Raw genomic sequence first — 18,426 nt, 5'->3', positions numbered from 1 at the left:
TGAAGCGAGATGTATGTTTGGCGGTCTATCAACACCAGATCTAGAAGTTGACCCTGTGCCTGTGACCACTGTGATGCTAGGCACTGTTGTAAGGGCCGCATGTGCAACCTTGCGTTTGGGACAATGGCTGTGCATGAGGACATCATGCCTAGGAGTTTCATTACTAATTTGACCTGTATCTTTTGGTTTGGATACATGGCTTGTATGACATTTTGGAATGTTTGGACTCTTTGTGGACTTGGAGTGGCAATTCCTTTTACTGTGTTGATTGTTGCTCCTAGGTATTGCTGTGTTTGACACGGCAGAAGGTGTGACTTTGAGTAATTGATTGAGAAACCTAGTTTGTGTAGGGTTTCTATGACGTAATTTGTGTGTTGTGAACACTGTTTTTGCGTGTTGGTTTTGATTAACCAATCGTCTAGGTACGGGAACACATGTATTTGCTGCCTTCTGATATGTGCAGCTACTACTGCTAGACATTTTGTAAAAACTATTGGCGCAGTTGTTATTACGAATGGCAACACTTTGAATTGGTAATGTATCCCTTGGAATACAAACCTTAGGTACTTCCTGTGTGAAGGATGTATTGGTATATGGAAATATGCATCCTTTAGATCCAGTGTTGTCATGTAGTCTTGTTGTTTGAGCAGTGGGATACTTCTTGTAATGTAACCATGTGAAAATGGTCTGATTTGATGTATGTATTTAATATTCTGAGATCTAGTATAGGTCTTAGGTGGTCATTCCAACCGCGGCGGGCGGCGGTAGCCGCCCGCCTGGCGGGAACCGCCGAATGACCGCACCGCGGTCAAAAGACCGCGGCGGCCATTCTGGCTTTCCCACTGGGCCGGCGGGCGACCGCCAAAAGGCCGCCCGCCGGCCCAGCAGGAAAGACCCAGTAACGATGAAGCCGGCTCCGAATGGAGCCGGCGGAGTTGCTGGGGTGCGACGGGTGCAGTGGCACCCGTCGCGATTTTCAGTGTCTGCAAAGCAGACACTGAAAATCATTATGGGGCCCTGTTAGGGGGCCCCTGCACTGCCCATGCCAGCGGCATGGGCAGTGCAGGGGCCCCCAGGGGCCCCACGACACCCGTTCCCGCCATCCTGTTCCTGGCGGTAAAAACCGCCAGGAACGGGATGGCGGGAAGGGGGTCGGAATCCCCATGGCGGCGCTGCAAGCAGCGCCGCCATGGAGGATTCCCTGGCCCAGGAAGCACCGCCAGCCTGTTGGCGGTGCTTCCGCGGTCCCCGGCCCCTGGAATGACCCCCTTAGTGTTTTGTCTTTTTTGGGTATCAGAAAGTACAGTGAGTAAACTCCTGTGTTTAGTTCTTGTTTTGGTACTAATTCTATTGCTTCTTTTTGGAGCAATGCTTGAACTTCTAATCCTAGAAGATTTATATGTTGTTTCGACATACTGTGTGTTTTCGGTGGGACTGTTGGAGGGAATTCGCAAAATTCTATGCAATAACCATGCTGGATAATTGCTAGTACCCAAGTATCTGTTGTTATCTCCTCCCAATGTTTGTAAAATTGGCTTAATCTTCCCCCCACAGGTGTTATGTGATGGGGATGTGTGACTTGTGAGTCACTGCTTATTTTGAGGACTTTTGGGGCTTTGGAATTTTCCTCTACTTCTTTGGAATTGTCCCCCTCTATATTGCCCCCGAAAACTTCCCCGCTGATATTGGCTTTGGTAAGTGGGCCTTGTTTGTGATGTTGTGGTTTCTGTAGGTTGTCCTCGAAACCCTCCCCTAAAAGGTGTTTTGCGAAAGGTGCCTCTGCTCTGCGGGGAGTAGAGTGCGCCCATGGCTTTTGCCGTATTAGTGTCTTTTTGGAGTTTCTCAATAGCAGTGTCGACTTCCGGCCCAAACAACTGCTGTTCATTAAATGGCATATTTAGCACGGCTTGTTGAATTTCCGGCTTGAAACCTGACGTGCGGAGCCTTGCGTGCCTTCTTATTGTTATTGCAGTATTTACTGTCCTTGCAGCCGTATCTGCTGCATCCATTGAAGACCGTATCTGATTATTAGAGATACTTTGTCCTTCTTCCACCACTTGTTGTGCTCTTTTTTGGAACTCCTTGGGTAAGTGTTCTATCAAATGTTGCATCTCATCTCAGTGAGCTCTGTCATATCTTGCAAAAAGCGCTTGTGAGTTGGCAATGCGCCATTGGTTTGCTGCTTGTGCTGCAACCCTTTTGCCCACAGCATCAAATTTGCGACTATCTTTGTCTGGAGGTGGTGCGTCTCCCGAGGTATGAGAGTTTGCTCTCTTACGAGCTGCCCCGACAACTACTGAGTCTGGAGTTAACTGCGTTGTAATATAAACAGGATCTGTTGGCGGTGGCTTGTACTTTTTCTCCACCCTTGGAGTTATGGCTTGGCCTTTAACAGGATCCTGAAAGATTTGTTTTGAATGTTTTAGCATTCCTGGGAGCATAGGTAGTCTTTGGTACTGGCTATGAGTGGAGGTTAGCGTGTTAAACAAGAAGTCATCCTCAATTGGTTCTGAATGCAAGGTGACGTTATGGAAAGCAGCTGCCCTTGCGATCACCTGTGTGTAAGATGTACTGTCCTCAGGAGGGGACGGCCTGGTAGGGTACAAGTCTGGGCTGTTGTCCGATACTGGAGCATCGTAAAGGTCCCATGCATTGGGATCATCTTGACTCATGGCAGTATGAGTCGGTGAGTGCATCAGTGGAGGAGTTGCTACTGGTGATGTGTGCACTGATGGTGGTGGAGAAGGTGGTGGAGTTGTTTTCTTTGCCACCTTTGCCTGTGGCTCCTTGTCCTTTTCGTGAAAGGCAAGTTTTCTTTTTGTTTTAATTGGAGGAAGAGTGGTTATCTTCCCTGTGTCTTGATGAATGTGGAGCCTCCTTTGAGTATAGTCTGGCTCTACAGCTTGAAGTTCCTCTCCAAATCTATGTTTTTTCATTTGTGAGGCTAATCCTTGTTCCTCTGTATAGGAACCTGTTCTCAGCTCCGAGGCTGGATGTTTCGGAACCGAAACTTTTTCAGAGTTCTTTTTAGGCTCCGAAGAAACCTTTGTAATTTTCGGCGTGGTGGTGTCTCGGTGCCCAATTTGTTCGGTGCCGCTGTCATAGTGCCGAGATTTCTCAGAGCCGATGTCTCGGGTCCGAGATTGCTGTGTGGCGATATCTCGACCGGAGTCGATGACTTCGACACCAGCTTGCCCTTTTTCGGTGCCTTGGCTCGGTCACTGCTTTTTTGGGTTAAGCCATGGCCTGTTGGCGGTGGCGTCCCCTGGGCTTTAGCGCTTTTCTCGTGAGTTTTTGTTTTTGACGTCTTACTCACGGTTTTCGGCGTTTCCTCGGGATCGATCTCCTCAGAGTCCGACTGCTGGGTGGAGAATGTTTCTTCCTCCTCCTCGAAATGCTCTTGTCCTGTTGGCGCCGACGCCATTTGCAGTCTTCTTGCTCTTCGGTCCCTGAGTGTCTTCCTGGACTGAAACGCTCGACAGGCCTCACAAGTATCCTCCTTGTGTTCTGGTGACAAACACAAGTTACAGACCGGATGTTGATCTGTATATGGATACTTGTTATGGCATTCTGGACAGAAGCGGAATGGGGTCCGTTCCATCAGCCTTGAAGAGACACGTGGCCGGGCCGACCAGGCCCCGACGGGGATGGAAGAAAAAACCCCGAAGGGCCACCGGAGCTCTTCTTAATTCGGTGTCGATCTGTTGTAACTAACCCAATACCGAACGCAAACAATACCGACGATTTTTCCGAGATTCTAACTAACTTTCCGACCCGAAACACGGAGCGAAAAGGAACACGTCCGAACCCGATGGCGGAAAAAAAACGATCTAAGATGGAGTCGACGCCCATGCGCAATGGAGTCGAAATGGGAGGGGTCCCCGGTCTCGTGACTCGAAAAGACTTCTTCGAAGAAAAACAACTTGTAACACTCCGAGCCCAACACCAGATGGCGGGATGTGCACAGCATGTGTATCTGCAGTTACACATGCCATCGAACATATATATATATGGAAAATGTCACTTACCCAATGTACATCTGTTCGTGGCATGTTCTGCTGTGCATAGACTACAAAGCAGTGTGTTCTCCCAAAAAATAGCGGTGGCTAGCCTGTAAGAGTTGAAGTTGTTTGAAATAATGTTCTTAGAAAAGTTTGACCTACTGTGGCTTGTTGTTGTGATAATACGTCTACACAGTAGTGTTTAGTAAATGTATGTGGTGTTGACCATGTAGCTGTTTTACATATTTCAGCCATTGGTATATTCCCTAAAAATGCCATTGTTGCATCTTTCTTTCGTGTAGAATGTGCTTTCGGAGTAACTAAAAGCTGTCTTTTTGCTTTGATATAGCATGTTTGGATGCACCTTACAATCCATCGTGCTAAACCTTGTTTTGATATAGGATTGCCTGTATGTGGTTTTTGGAAAGCTACAGATAGTTGTTTAGTCTTTCAAAATGGTTTAGTTCTGTCTATATACTACATTAAAGCTCTTTTGATGTCCAATGTATGTAGAGCTCTTTCAGCTACAGAATCTGGCTGTGGAAAGAAGACTGGCAGTTCCACTGTTTGATTAATATGAAATGGTGATATAACTTTTGGTAGAAATTTTGGATTTGTTCTTAGTACAACTTTATGTTTGTGTACTTGGAAGAAAGGTTCCTCAAGAGTAAAGGCTTGGATTTCACTTACTCTTCTTAAAAAATAATTGGCACTAGGAAGGCAACTTTCCATGTCAGAAATTGAATTTGACACAAGTGCATTGGCTCAAATCGTGGTCCCATAAGTCTTGCAAGCACTATATTTAGATTCCAAGATAGAACTGGTCGTGTTCTGGGTGGAATATTGCGTTGCAAGCCTTCCATGATAGCTTTAATGACAGGAACTCTAAATAAGAGCTATGTTGTATATTTTGTAAATATGCAGAAATTAACATACAATATCTTGTACTGATGCTGTAAGAGGGTCTATACAATATTTTTAGACTGACAGTAATATACAAATCATTTCCATTTGTTTGCATAGCACTGTCTAGTAGTGGGTTTTCTTGCTTGCTTAATAACTTCCATACATTCTGACGGGAGTTGTAAGTATCCAAACTCTATGACCGCTGGAGCCAAATTGCTAGATTGAGTGCTTTGGGATTTGGATGTCTGATTTGACCTTTGTTTTGTGTCAATAGATCTGGTCTGCATGGGAGTTTGGAATGTGGTACTACCGATAGATCCAGTAATGTTGTGTAGCACGGCTGATGTGCCCATATTGGTGCTATGAGTATCATGTTGAGTGAAGTTTGACGCAACTTGTCGACTAGAAATGGAAGGAGTGGGAGAGGGGGAAAGCGTACGCAAATATCCCTAACCAATTGATCCATAGAGCATTGCCTTTGGATAGGGGATGTGGGTGTCTGGATGCGAAGTTTTGTCATTTTGTGTTTTCGCTTGTTGCGAACAGGTCTATGTTTGGTGTTACCCACTTTTGAAAGTACTTTTGAAATACTTGAGGATGAATCTCCCATTTGTGAGTTTGTTGGTGATTTTTGCTAAGGATATCTGCTAACTGATTGTATATCCCTGGGATGTACTGTGCTAATAGATTAATTTGGTTGTGGATTGCCTATTTCCAAATTTTGGGGGCTAGAAGGGACAGTTGGGATGAATGTGTCTCTCTCTGTTTGTTGAGATAATACGTGGTTGTCATGTTGTCTGTTTTGATAAGAACAATCTTCTGTGTGAGAAGAGGTTGAAAAGCTTTGAGGGCTAGAAAGACAGCTAATAACTCCAAATGGTTTATGTGTAACTGCTTCTGTTTGACATCCCATTGTCCTTGAATGTTGTGATTGTTTAGGTGAGCTCCCCAACCAATCACTGATGCATCTGTTGTAATTATGGTCTGAGGCACAGGGTCTTGAAATGACTGCCCCTTGCTTAGATTGGCAGAATTCCACCACTGAAGGGACATATATGTGTCTGGCGGTCTATCAATACTTGGAGTTGACCGTGTGCCTGTGACCATTGTTGTGCAAGGCACTGTTGTAAGGGCCGCATGTTTAGTCTTGCATGTGGAACAATTGCAATACATGATGCCATAATTCCTAGAATTTTCATGACAAATCTTACAGTGTATTGTTGATTTGGTTGTATTTGTGGAAGTAGATTTTGGAAAGCTTGTATCCTTTGTGTATTTGGATATGCTAGAGCTTTTTGAGTATTTAGTATTGCACCTAGATACGGTTGTGTTTGTGCTGGTTGAAGGTGTGATTTATGGTAGTTTATTGAGAAACCTAGTGTGTGTAAGGTTTGTGTTACATAACGTGTATGATTTTGGCATTGTGTACAACTGCTTGATTTTATTAGCCAGTTGTCTAGATATGGAAAGACATGTATATGTTGTCTTCTTAGGTAAGCTGCCACTACTGCCAAGCACTTTGTGAACACCCTTGGTGCTGTTGTTATTCCAAACAGTAACACTTTGAATTGGTAGTGTTTTCCCTGAATAACAAACCTGCGGTATTTTCTGTGGGCGGTATGTGAAAATACACATACTTGAGGTCTAATGCTGTCATGAAATCTTGTTTTTGTAGTAGTGGGATGACATCCTGTAAAGTTACCATGTGAACATGTTCTGACAGGATGTAAAGATTGAGGGGCCTGAGGTCTAATATTGGCCCGAGGGTACCATCTTTTTTGGGAATTAGAAAGTATAGTGAATAAATTCCTGTTCCTATCTGAGACTGTGAAACTAACTCTATTGCTTGTTTGAGTAGTAGAGATTTGACCTCTTCTTGTAACAGAATTGTGTGTTCTGTGGTTAGTTTGTGAAACCTTGGTGGAACAGGTCTAGGGGTGTTTATCAATTTTAGGCAAGAACCACAGGGGATAGTTGATAGCACCCAGTTGTCTGTGGTAATATTTTGCCAATGTGTGTGGAACTGCTGTAGTCTTCCTCCCACAGGCGAGGTGTGGAGTGGAAGCGAGTGAGGGAAGTCACTGTTTTGGGTGTGTTGCTGGCTGCTTAGAGGTCTGGAATTTTCCTCTATTTCTGGAATATTGTCCTCTATATGTGCCCCTAAAACCACCTCGTTAGTACTCGAAATTGAGGTTTACGAAATGACCCTCTATATGGTGTAGAATAGAGTGCACCTATTGCTTTAGCTCGGTCGGAGTCTTTTTGTAGCTTTTATATTGCTGTGTCTACCTCTGGCCCAAAAAGGTGTTTTTTTATCGAAGGGCATGTTTAACACAGCCTGTTGTATTTCTGGCTTGAATCCAGAAGATCAGAGCCATGCATGTCTACAGGTAGTGACTGCTGTGTTGACACTCCTTGCATCGGTATCTGCTGCATCTAGGGAAGATCTTATTTGGTTATTTGTGATAGCTTGCCCTTCCTCCATTACCTGTTGAGCCCTTTTCTGGTGTTCTTTGGGGGAGATGATGTATTATATCTCGCATTTCATCCCAGTAGGCTCTATCATAACGAGCTAGTAGTGCTTGTGAGTTTGCTATCCTCCATTGGTTTGCCGCTTGGGACGCAACCCTTTTCCCTGCAGCATCTAATTTTCTGCTTTCCTTATCAGGAGGGGGTGCATCTCCTACGGACTGACTATTTGCTCTCTTCCTGGCAGCACTAACCACAATAGAATCAGGTGGTACTTGATGGGTGATATAATCAGGGTCAGAAGGTGCAGGTTTGTACTTTTTTTCTATTCTAGGTGTTACGATGCGTGCTTTCACCGGCTCATTAAAAATTTGATCTGCATGTTTTACCATGCCTGGGAGCATCGGGAGGCATTGGTACCTAGATTGAGTTTGTGTTGAATAAAAAATCCTCTTCTAGTGGCTCTGTATGCATTGTAACCCCATGATAGGCTGCAGCCCTAGCTTTGACCTGGTTATATACAGTAGCATCCTCAAGTGGTGATGGTTTAGAGGAGTAGCTGTCTGGATCATTGCTTGGGATGGGATCAGGGTCATAAAGATACCATGGATCAACAGTGTCCTGTTGTGAGTCATATGAATGTGTTGGCAAATGCATTGGAGAGGTAGATAGGTGCGGAGAAGGATGAGGAGAAGACTGAGGAGGTGCTGACTTCTTTTTCTGTTTTGGCACTTTTGCTGGGGGCTGCATAGAGTCCAGTTCCCCCTGAAATGCTAGCTTCCTCTTGGTTTCTAAAGGAGGTGCTGTGACAATTCTCCCTGTTTCTTTATGGATGTGGATCCTGGATTGCCTCTCATCCATAACTTGAAGTATTGGTTCATCTCTGACTCCTTCTCAGAGGTTTTGTGGCTTTCTTTAAGTCTTTTAGAAAGTCTGTGTTCCTCTATATATGTCGGCTCCGAAGTGGTTTTTTTCGAGAACGAAAAGGTTGAGGAAGGTCTCGGCTCAAAAACAGTTTTTCTTATTTTTTGACTCTGAAATTTAGTGTTGACTGGAGTCAGAAACTGAGCTGTTTGATGACTCCGAGGTTTTCGGAGGGGTGGCCTTTTTCGGCGCCAAAGTGGAGGTTCGGTCACCGACAGTCTTTTTTCAGGCTGAGCCATGGCCTTCCGGCAGTGGCATACCCAAGTCCTTTTGTTTTTTCTTTTGTGAGGGTGCAGGGGCAGACGTACTCACATGCTGGCCGGCTGTGATGGGTCTGTCTTCCTCACATTCCTGCTCCGACTCCGAATCTCGGACTGAGACCGCTGTTTGCAGTAGTTCTTCTTCCTCTACGTAGAAATGTTCTCCACTCTTCAACACCATTTCGAGCCTTCCTGCTCTCCTGTCTCGTAAAGTCTTTTTCGATCGGAAGAATCGACAGGCCTTGCAGTTTTCCTCCCGATGGTCCGGAGAAAGGCAGAGGCTGCAAACCATATGCAGGTCTAAATATGGGTACTTTGCGTGGCACCGAGGGCAGAATCGGAATGGAGTCCGATCCATGAGGCTCTCCACTCGGTCGGCCCGAATAGGCCCGAGTTGGGCGCGCCCGCCCCGAAGGGTGAACAAAGTTGTTTCCGGACGGTATTGCTGTGTCGATGGAAAAATATTAACCCGATCAATACAATACTGCTGAAAAGAAAGTTTTGCAAAGACTTCTGAATAGAAATCTCGGAGCGAGAGGAAACACGTCCGAACCCGATGGCGGAAAGCAAACAATCTAACAATGGAGTCGATGCCCATGTGCAATGGAACCGAAGAGGAGTCACCACACGATCCTATGACTCAAAAAAGACTTCTTTGAAGAAAAACAACTTGTAACACTCAGAGCCCAACACTAGATGGCGGACTAATGCACAGCATGTGTATCTGCAGCTACACATGCCATCGAACATATATATATATATATATATATTATTTATCATAATTATACTTTTATATATATATAAAATACATTTATATTTTTATTTGAAATGTCATTTTACATAAAATATTTTTATTTTATTTTTAATTAAAAAATAAACATTAGTACATTTCCCTATATTTTCCTTTAGTGAGATCTTAGCTAGAGTGGTGGAGATCTCCCTCAATGGTTGGAAAGTTGCACTTGTAAATTCAGTTTTAGAAATTTCCATCTCCTCGTTTGATGGCATGAAGACTCCTAAGTCTACAATCTCTACTCAGAAATAGTGAACAGAAGTAAGAAAAGTGGAGAATTACATCTATGTGTAGGAGTAGATCTATATGTGAGAACCCTTGCTAGACCATTAGTTTGTTTGGTTAATTCAGATCCCCACAGAGTTGCACAGTTGGGTCTATGTACCTGCACCTCTTGAACTCTTTAGGGACTTGGGTATGTAGGTCAGATACGGACTACAGTCAGATGCCAGACAATTAATACATTTGTAGTATTAGGACCATTTAGTGCAGTCAGGGCAAGAACTGTTCAAGAAATCATATCAGCACCACGGAACCAACAAAGAATACTTTACCTGAATTTTTGCTTATTTATATATAAACCATCTCAAAATCACAAACATGCTCATCTTAAAAGCCTGGGGCTAAGTACAGAAAATAACACCAAAGCAATTTACAGGCTGTCACAAAAACATAACAGAAAAGTCTATCTCAAACATAAAATTACTTTTTGTCGTGCTCCATGTAGACCATTAATTTTACAAACCTTTAAATAAGCATCAGAAGTGCCAAAGGCAAGACCGTCTGCACCCTCGAACGAGCCTAAAGCCTGAAAATCTGCCAGTTCTTCCACCTAGGTAAGCTGTGAGACTCCGTTGGCTTCCAACTTGCCACTCTGAGCTTGATGGTACCTTCAGATACGAATGTAATACATTCATCTTTTCCCTGCCTTAAATCAAATCATATTACTCTAAAAGTGAATCACACCTCAGTAATTTAGCCCCTTTCCTCGAGTCCCAAACCGCTAAAATGCATGCTTTTAAATTTGTGCTCTTTGGTGAAACATTATTTTTAGGTAAACAACCTAAACATCAATCATGACATAAAAATACTTTTTTTTACTGGGACCTGGCTCAATACAGATCCTGAAATTACATTCAATCAATCTGGTATTTCATTGTTTCCTATAAGTCGAATTTTATGTTCAGAACAGCTGGCCTGTTCCCACCTTAAGAACATATGCTTCTTTATCCAGCTCTTGTATAAAATTCAGTCGGTGCTCACCCAAACACTTTGCAAAATCATTAGTCAAAACTGAAACATAATGACTTGTCCGATATTTCGGAACAATCTAGTCCTACATTATCTCTTGATGTCCCATCAAACAACACCAAGTTTTTTAATGACTAGCTCTACTTCGCTTGATAATCTTAATTTTGGCTAAATCAGGCATGCACTGTTGTCTAAACCCTCCAGCCCAATGGTTTACCGAAGACTAAGGGCCTGATTTAGATTTTGGCAGGGGTTTACTCCACCACAACAGTGACGGATAAATCTCAATCCCATTGTTTCCTATGGGATTTAGATTTCAGCAGACAGGATATCCGTTACCGTTGTGACAGAGTAACCCCTCTGCTGACATCTACATCAGGCTCTTACTCTTTGCAAACCAGTGTTGCAAGTTGCACAAATCTGGAGAGAAAGTGGATGGCTAACTATAACATAGATTTCTTATTTTATATGTCAGAACTGCATCTATATAAAACAGTTGGGAAGGTTAAAGCTAATTATTTTTCATGAGTGTATCTGCCATTCCAAAAATCCCACCAAATAAGTTTTCTAGCTCTTCCATAGTTTGGCCTTGCAAACTGCAGCTGTATTCTGTATTCAGCCAAGCCAGGAATTGTTCCAAGATAAAATATTAATACTTATCAATTTGATGCTGGTTTCTATCTACTGTGTCCTCCCCATCTGCGCCCACCTGCTCTTTCACGGACTGCTCTACCCTCTCTTGGAGTTTCTTTAGCCTACCCACTCCTGATCAGGTGGTGGGGAATGTTACATCTTCTTCTTTGGGCTCACCACGAGATCCTTGTCCAGTGCAACACCTACAAAAAGTGGACACAATAATTGTCCCAGCACTAACAGCTCCTAGATATTGGCCTTCATCATCCCCTTCTAAAAAGAAAATCTAAAGCAAATCTCTCTATTTTGACAAATTATCGACGTATTTCCCTACTGCCGCTGAACATTACAGTTAGTGAACACATGGTCGAATTACGATTGTCCCTCTACTTAGAAGAAAATTCTTTGTTACATCCTCTGCAAACCACCTTCCAGAAAAACATCAGCACTGAAAATGTTCTTGTGAAAGCCACAAAAAAATATTCAGATGATTTTAGATGCAGGTTATGTTGCTGCTTTGATTCAGCCCACTTCCACCTGCTTTCAGAAAAAAATCTTCCTTTTTTGCCCAGTTCATCTAGGTAAATGGTAGTGCAGGGCCTAACGAGTGTCTAGGATTCACTATCACAATTTTTTATTTGTGGGTCCTCCATCTCACCTGACTGATATATTGCAGTTAGTACAGAACTTGCTGCCCATCTGATATTAGGTCTTAGCAATCCTTTCAACATTTCTACCCATTTGACCTATCTTCACTGGTTGCCAGTATCCAAACAGAGCACTTTCAAAGCTTTATGCCACTGTCACAAAACCTTGCATGATCTCTCTGCAGGCAACTCTGCAGACAACTATATGTCACCTTTATTTTCTTCTTACTCATCTCCAAGCCTTCTGCCCTCAAGTTCCCAGAACTCTGTCTCTGATCCTAAGCAGTGGTGCTTTAAAAAAGCCTAAGGTGGAGACCTTTGTGTTGTCGAGAATCAGCCAATTTCCATACTCCCTCTGACTGCTAAAGTTACTGAACACAATTCACAATTGTACTCTAACTTAGATGACTACTCATTCCTACAACCTCTGCAATCCGGCTTCTGGAAAAATGTCTTCACTGAAACTCTTCTTGTGAAAGCTGCAAAGGCCTGGCCTGGAATATCCTAACCTTGAAACGTCAATCTGAAAAAAGTCTACCAAAGTTCTGCAAACTACTTAAAAGACACCTTTTCGTCCACCTGTTGTTAGGGCCTTTTCTGTGCTTTTGGGATTATTCAGTGCCAGGACATCACTTTCTGGGGCAACCACATCTCTATAAAATGTGAAATCAATCAATCAAACTGGGTGACGTCTCCTTCAAACAGAATAAAAGAGTCTCTTTTCATATTGGTATTCCTAATTTCAAAAACATATCTTAACGAAAAATGTGCATCTGGCTGTTGAAAACTGGTATTAAGAAGAATGACATAGCAGTACAAAGCAAGCGGAACAGTGTGAAATGCAATGAGTTTGCTCTGGATTTCACAAAGCATTGGTGACCACCTGCCTCATCAAAATAGATTACAGAGTATTTGTAATTTGCAACTAATTTCCAACTTGCTTGAATTTTATGCTATCAAAGAGCTAGTGAGGAAAGGTGGCTGCTGAACAAGAAAGGACAGGGAAGCAGTATTGACAAGTGTGGACTGTTTTGCTGAGTTTTATGCTATCAAAGAGCTAGTGAGGAAAGGTGTCCACTGAACAAGAAAGGGCAGGGCAGCAGTATTGACAAGCGTGGAGCTGTTTTGCTGGAACAGTTTAAAAATAGGGTATAAGAGGTTTTCCTTTTGCCTGATTTTCTAGCTCCTGATTAAGGATCTGAGCATAGAGTTTAACCTCAACATCATTTAGTGCTATTCAGAGATAGTGTGTGTCAAATCATTTAGCATGCCTTTAATGTGCAGTGGATATCAAATACACCCATACCCCCAAGAGTGAGGAATTAGATCAAATTGAAACTAGGCAAAAAGCTGATTAGTCCAGAATTTGGCGCAGTCCTTGGATATGGCAGTCAGTAGGCCATGAGAGCCTGGGGTCCTGTTGGATCTGCTTGCCTTAATGACGACTTCTACCTGTTTTGGAGAAAGCCTTCAGGCAAACTAACCCAGATGTCTGAATACTTCTTGCAATGCTTTCTCCACATACCTGGTTCAACAGATAAATCTTGTAATGAAGATCCTCTGACTAAGCAGTGACAGGGACTCTCCAGAGATGTGACTTTGTAATCTATATTCTTAACCTTTGGTCCAATGCATTTAGATACCCACATTTTTCTTTACAGCTATCCCAACAATCTCCTTTTAATCACATGCGGGCACTGTAGACTGCAGTCAATCGGTTAAGTGTCAGCAAACTAATGCCTTCTTGTCAGTAAAACCCAAGGATAATCCCTTATTTGTCAACACATTTCCTAACGGTCCACCAACCTTAAGTTTGAAAGTCTCCCTCACAGATGCTTATTCTATAATAAATGAGTAGACGTCATATGCTTTAGCCACTCTCTCTACATCACCATGTAAAATGCCTAATATATGTTTTATAAATTTGAGAGCCTTCTTGTGTTTAAAAGGTAGTCAAGATAATGAGTATGATGCAGGTTTCAGCCAATTTGGAGTAGATGTGCAAACGTAAATCGACTGTAAGTTCTTAGGATAAATGTGTTAACCTAACCATCAGTTTATCAATATGGGGCATGATTAATGTTTAACCAAAATCACATTCATGAATAAAATGTTAGGTCACTGCAAACCTTGACTGTTGCCAAATATTTGTTGAACTTTAGTATAGCTTTTTCAGCAAGTAAATTACTTTTCTATTACTTCTCTTGGAGTATTTTATTGAGAATACTATGTTCTAGGATGGCCTTCAATGTCGAAACAATCCCAGCAACTCATTGATCAATCTCCCCAAATTCTGCAAAGATACTGAGAGTACATCAAGAAAACATTTTATGTGCAAACATAAAGTGGCAAGAATAAGAATGGTTAAACTTATGGATATAAAATGTGGACGCAGACAATGGATACTTTCTGTTGCTTTAGCTGGTGGGGAACAAACACATCTGTGTGGGTTTGCTGAACTTCAACCCTACAACTTGCATGTTGCACAAAAATGTCTGCATTGCTTGATAATCTGACAGGAATGCAGCACAAATTCCGGTGATGCAACATCTTTGGGGAATTTTTAATTTGAGAAATATTTAGTTTGTCTCTTCTAACATAAAAGTGGAATTTTGACTTACCATGCCCACTAGTAGTTCTTTCTTCTCCTTCATCACCACGATCATCCATTATCATCAACACTGACTCAGAATTATCTGAGGGTGACCCTACTGGACAAGACAGAAATGAACAATATCCAAATGCTAACAATGTGGTATTTGTTTTTAAACTTCCAATGTAATTCATTTTTGTTTCACTATACCTATGTAAGCTGGGAACCCTTTATAACTCAGACCTTGAGATTTAGTCCACTTAAAGACAATTGTGTGTTTATTTATTGCAATGAAATATGATCTGCTGTGGGGTGGCCAAACTTGAAATCTCCAAAGATAAAGTGTCTACCTACCCTTGGCACAGCTGTACTCACAAATTCTTAACTTTGGACATATGCAGAATATAAAAAACACAAGCAGCAGAACAGAATATTCAACTATAATCAGGGCTGGTGTAGTGATATTTGTATTTTGACCAATTACTTTGTGTCGCACCACGTTGCACTTGGCTTAGCTGTTCACCGTCACCAGTTACAGACTCCATTTTGTATTCAGCTTAGCCTTAGCTTCACAGCCATGTTAAAGATGCGAGTAGTTTTCTGTACAAACATGTTATGCAGCATGTTTTCTATTCTGCGTGTTCTTTTTCTCCCCCGAAGAGCTAGGACATAAGGTGGAGGAGTCAGTTAGAGAGATAAGGATGTACTAGACTGATATTTATGGTACAGCAGGGAACGGTTTAGTTTTGGGAAAGACACCTCGAGATTTTGGCCAAATCCTGATGTTTCTTTCACAGCTGACCTAAAATAGCCAGAATTTTTCTGAACACTTCTTGCTCAGCGGGAGGGGGTTTTCTAGAAAGCCCCTTCCCCATTTGTTTAAAATATATAAGAGACCCAGATCGACAGTAGGAGATTGAGAGACCTCAAGCAGGATTTTAGATGTCGAATGCCTGATATATTTCCTGTGAGAGCAGACTTCTCTCTTTCTCGTTGCAGTAGAACAAGGTCATCGGCTTGGAAAGGCAGGAGAAAGATGAAGCATCAGACAGGCCCTACGGTGATGCATTTTTATTAATACATTGCTTTGCCTTGTATATGTATATATTTACATATATCAATATAAGTGTATGTATCCTTGCATGTACATATTTGCTGTTTATAGATTGAAGATTCTTTGTATATGGTCTTACTTCACTGTTGCACATTTTAGAAGTACACTTTTGGCTATTCAAGCCTTCCTTCATGAGCCTCGCGAAAAGCTATAATAATAAATGTCTTCTTCAGATTAAGAAGTACATTCCAGAGAATCTTTTCGACTCCTTTCAGTGAGTGTATTTTGGCTCAGTCAAAAGTAAAGCAAAACAACTGGGTCTTGAGCATCAAGAAACCAAGGGTACAGCAGTGAAGAATCTGTGGATCATTAGGTGGGAATAAGTAATGTTGGACTAGAATGTTTGCAGATGTGTATTGATGAAGGTTTATTTGGCATCCTATTCATAAGATACTATTCTGAAAGTGTAACTTTACTCACCTGTAGAACAATTAATGTTTTCTCTTCTTTCATACTCCTGATGGAATACAGGATAAAATTCCTCCTCTTCTTTGATGTTGAGGGTAATAATCCCATCCTCGTGGCCTGTAATTACAGAAGTATACAAACATAAGTCAGGAACGTCTGTATTGTATGGAAATCTGCAGATAACTAACAATCACTGAAAGTTTTTTTTCTTGCAAACATCATGAATGTGATTTTTTTATGTGAATGAATACTACAAGTCACTGATGCGTGCACCGTGGTACTGGGCCTCTTTTAACTCTTTATTTTCCCTTTACTGTTTGGCTCTGACCTTTATGCCAAATGCAGGTCTGAACTTTTATTTGAGCTCTGGTAATCTCATTATTTCCTTTGTTTCCCACTTTCATTGCTTAAAAACACTGAAAATAATCATGAATGTACTATGTTGTATTTAAGGAATATCTCATTCCTTCTCATAGTGGCCTACAATGAGGGTGCATAATACGGCATGCACAATCTCATCAGGTAATAGTAATTTTTCAAGTAGATTCCACTTTACACTAGACAAACGGTCACCCAGGCTCTTATCACAAGTAGACTTGACTACGGAAATACCCTCTACTTCGGAATCCCAGCCCATGTCCTACACTGACTCTGAATCACCTAGAATGCCGCTGCCGGACTCATCCTGAACATCCTGCGAAATAACCACATCTCTCCACACCTCAACATTCTCCACTGGCTCCCAGTCCAGAAAAGATGTAAGTTCAAGCTACTCACCCAAGCCTACAAAGCGCTCCACAAAACCGGTTCAGCATACCCCAACCACTGTCTGAACTTCTACCAATCCACCAGACAACTTCAGTCTGTGTTCCAGGCAAGAGCACACATCCCTTGCAACAAGAAGGCCAGAAGCAGAGGATGCTCCTTCTCATACTTCGCAGCCAGGACCTGGAACGGCTTCCCAAAGCACCTTAGAACTTCCCCTTCCCTCATGAACTTCTCAGGGAACCTCTAGACATGGCTCTTCCAGATGAAACAGGCATGATCTCCTCCTCCCCCCTCAGGCCTGCTCTACTCAGCACCTGGATACTCTCACTGGTGATTAGTCGCGCTCTACAAATTCACACAACACAACATAATTTTTCTGACTCCTCTAACCCTGCCAACTCTGATAACCAAGGGGAGTCAGAATGTTTTGAATGATACTCAGAGGATCACTAGAACCAAGGTGTATCGAAACAGGTTTAAGCCAACAGATCCTCCAAATGGTACGAGTTAATAACCATTCACTTGCCACTACTGGTTTTACTCTCTCTTCATAGGTTTTCATCTATGTAAAAAATCAGATGGACAGACCCCAAGTGAATCCCAGTGTGAGTGGAGGAAAGCTGAGGAGCCACTTCTCAGTAACAGTAATGCAGGTCATTTGCTGCTGGCCAGAGTTACATCTCCAATCGTTGAGAGAGCTTACCATATAGAGAGTGAGTGTGGAACATTTCAGCTGAATATTGTCCTCATCTGCCATTTCTGTCTGCATCCCTGTATATTCAACATGGTAAACCTACTGAAAGGCAACACCAGGCTCACTGTGTTTACCTGAGGGGAGGATGTGCCTTCCTGCATGTTGCTTATTGTCCTGACTTTAAGGACCTGGGGAGAATGGTGGACTTAACCACTTGCATTGTCAGAAAGGGGTGTTCTACACCTTCCTCCCAATGCCTTTACTGTGCAAGATCACTACAAAGTTCAGGGAGGACCATCTTCAAGTCTGAAGCAGCCACTTTCAGAACCACAAGTCCTTCCAGTTTAGCTGTCACCTCTTTTCTAGCCTCCTTAGCCTCACCTCTGTTGCATCTTCATGTGGTGACTTGGAAACTGAGAGGGTTGACTTGCACTTGAGTAACTATTCACAGGGAGTGCAGTAAAGATCTAGAAGTCCCAGTATCCTGCGCCTTCACCTACTTTCAAGATATTTCCAATTGTGTGTTCTGAAACGTCTGCATCTCATTAATGTTAATTTTCGTAGGATCGCTACGGATTGGATCAGAAGTGAGTACGCGAAAAGCAAACTGGGCTTAAGAAGGCCTCTGTCAGATAATTCCTGTATGTAACCTTTTATGTTAAGTTCTGCAAAGAACTTTGAACACCACCTTCGCTAGGATAATGACAGAATATTTCCTGATATATACCTTTAAAACTACAGGCATTGCAGAAGGTTCCCTTTGAGCTATTCAAGAAGGTTCATCTTTCCTTCTTGTCCAAAAAGCGCATTTTTTTGGTGGCTATCACCTCTTCAGATAACACAATAAAGTATTGTTGTAGCAAGTTTTTTGAAAATGTTCTCCTATAGGGTTGTTCTCCATCAATGCCTGGGTGTCTGCCTGAAAGAATCTGGAACACAATATTGTTCTCTCTTATTTCATGAGC

The 18,426-nt window shown here is 42.4% G+C and overlaps 1 protein-coding gene across 2 annotated transcripts in view; it reads right to left on the bottom strand.

Annotated features, from left to right (window-relative positions):
* LOC138298682 (zinc finger protein 182-like) overlaps positions 1 to 18,426 on the bottom strand; it is a 140,902-nt gene that overhangs the window by 19,104 nt on the left and 103,372 nt on the right. The window contains exons 5-6 of one of the 2 annotated variants that reach the window (XM_069236893.1): positions 16,012 to 16,116; positions 14,506 to 14,595 (exon numbers count right to left, since the gene is read on the bottom strand). In XM_069236893.1, the coding sequence (XP_069092994.1) occupies positions 14,506 to 14,595; positions 16,012 to 16,116 (195 nt within the window). The remainder of the gene's footprint in view (positions 1 to 14,505; positions 14,596 to 16,011; positions 16,117 to 18,426) is intronic. The other variant, XM_069236894.1, reaches the window with a different exon arrangement.

The sequence above is a fragment of the Pleurodeles waltl genome, chromosome 1_2 (assembly GCF_031143425.1).
Source record: "Pleurodeles waltl isolate 20211129_DDA chromosome 1_2, aPleWal1.hap1.20221129, whole genome shotgun sequence".
In the NCBI taxonomy this organism is placed as follows: Eukaryota; Metazoa; Chordata; class Amphibia; order Caudata; family Salamandridae; genus Pleurodeles; species Pleurodeles waltl.
This window is presented reverse-complemented; position numbering and strand designations above follow the sequence as displayed.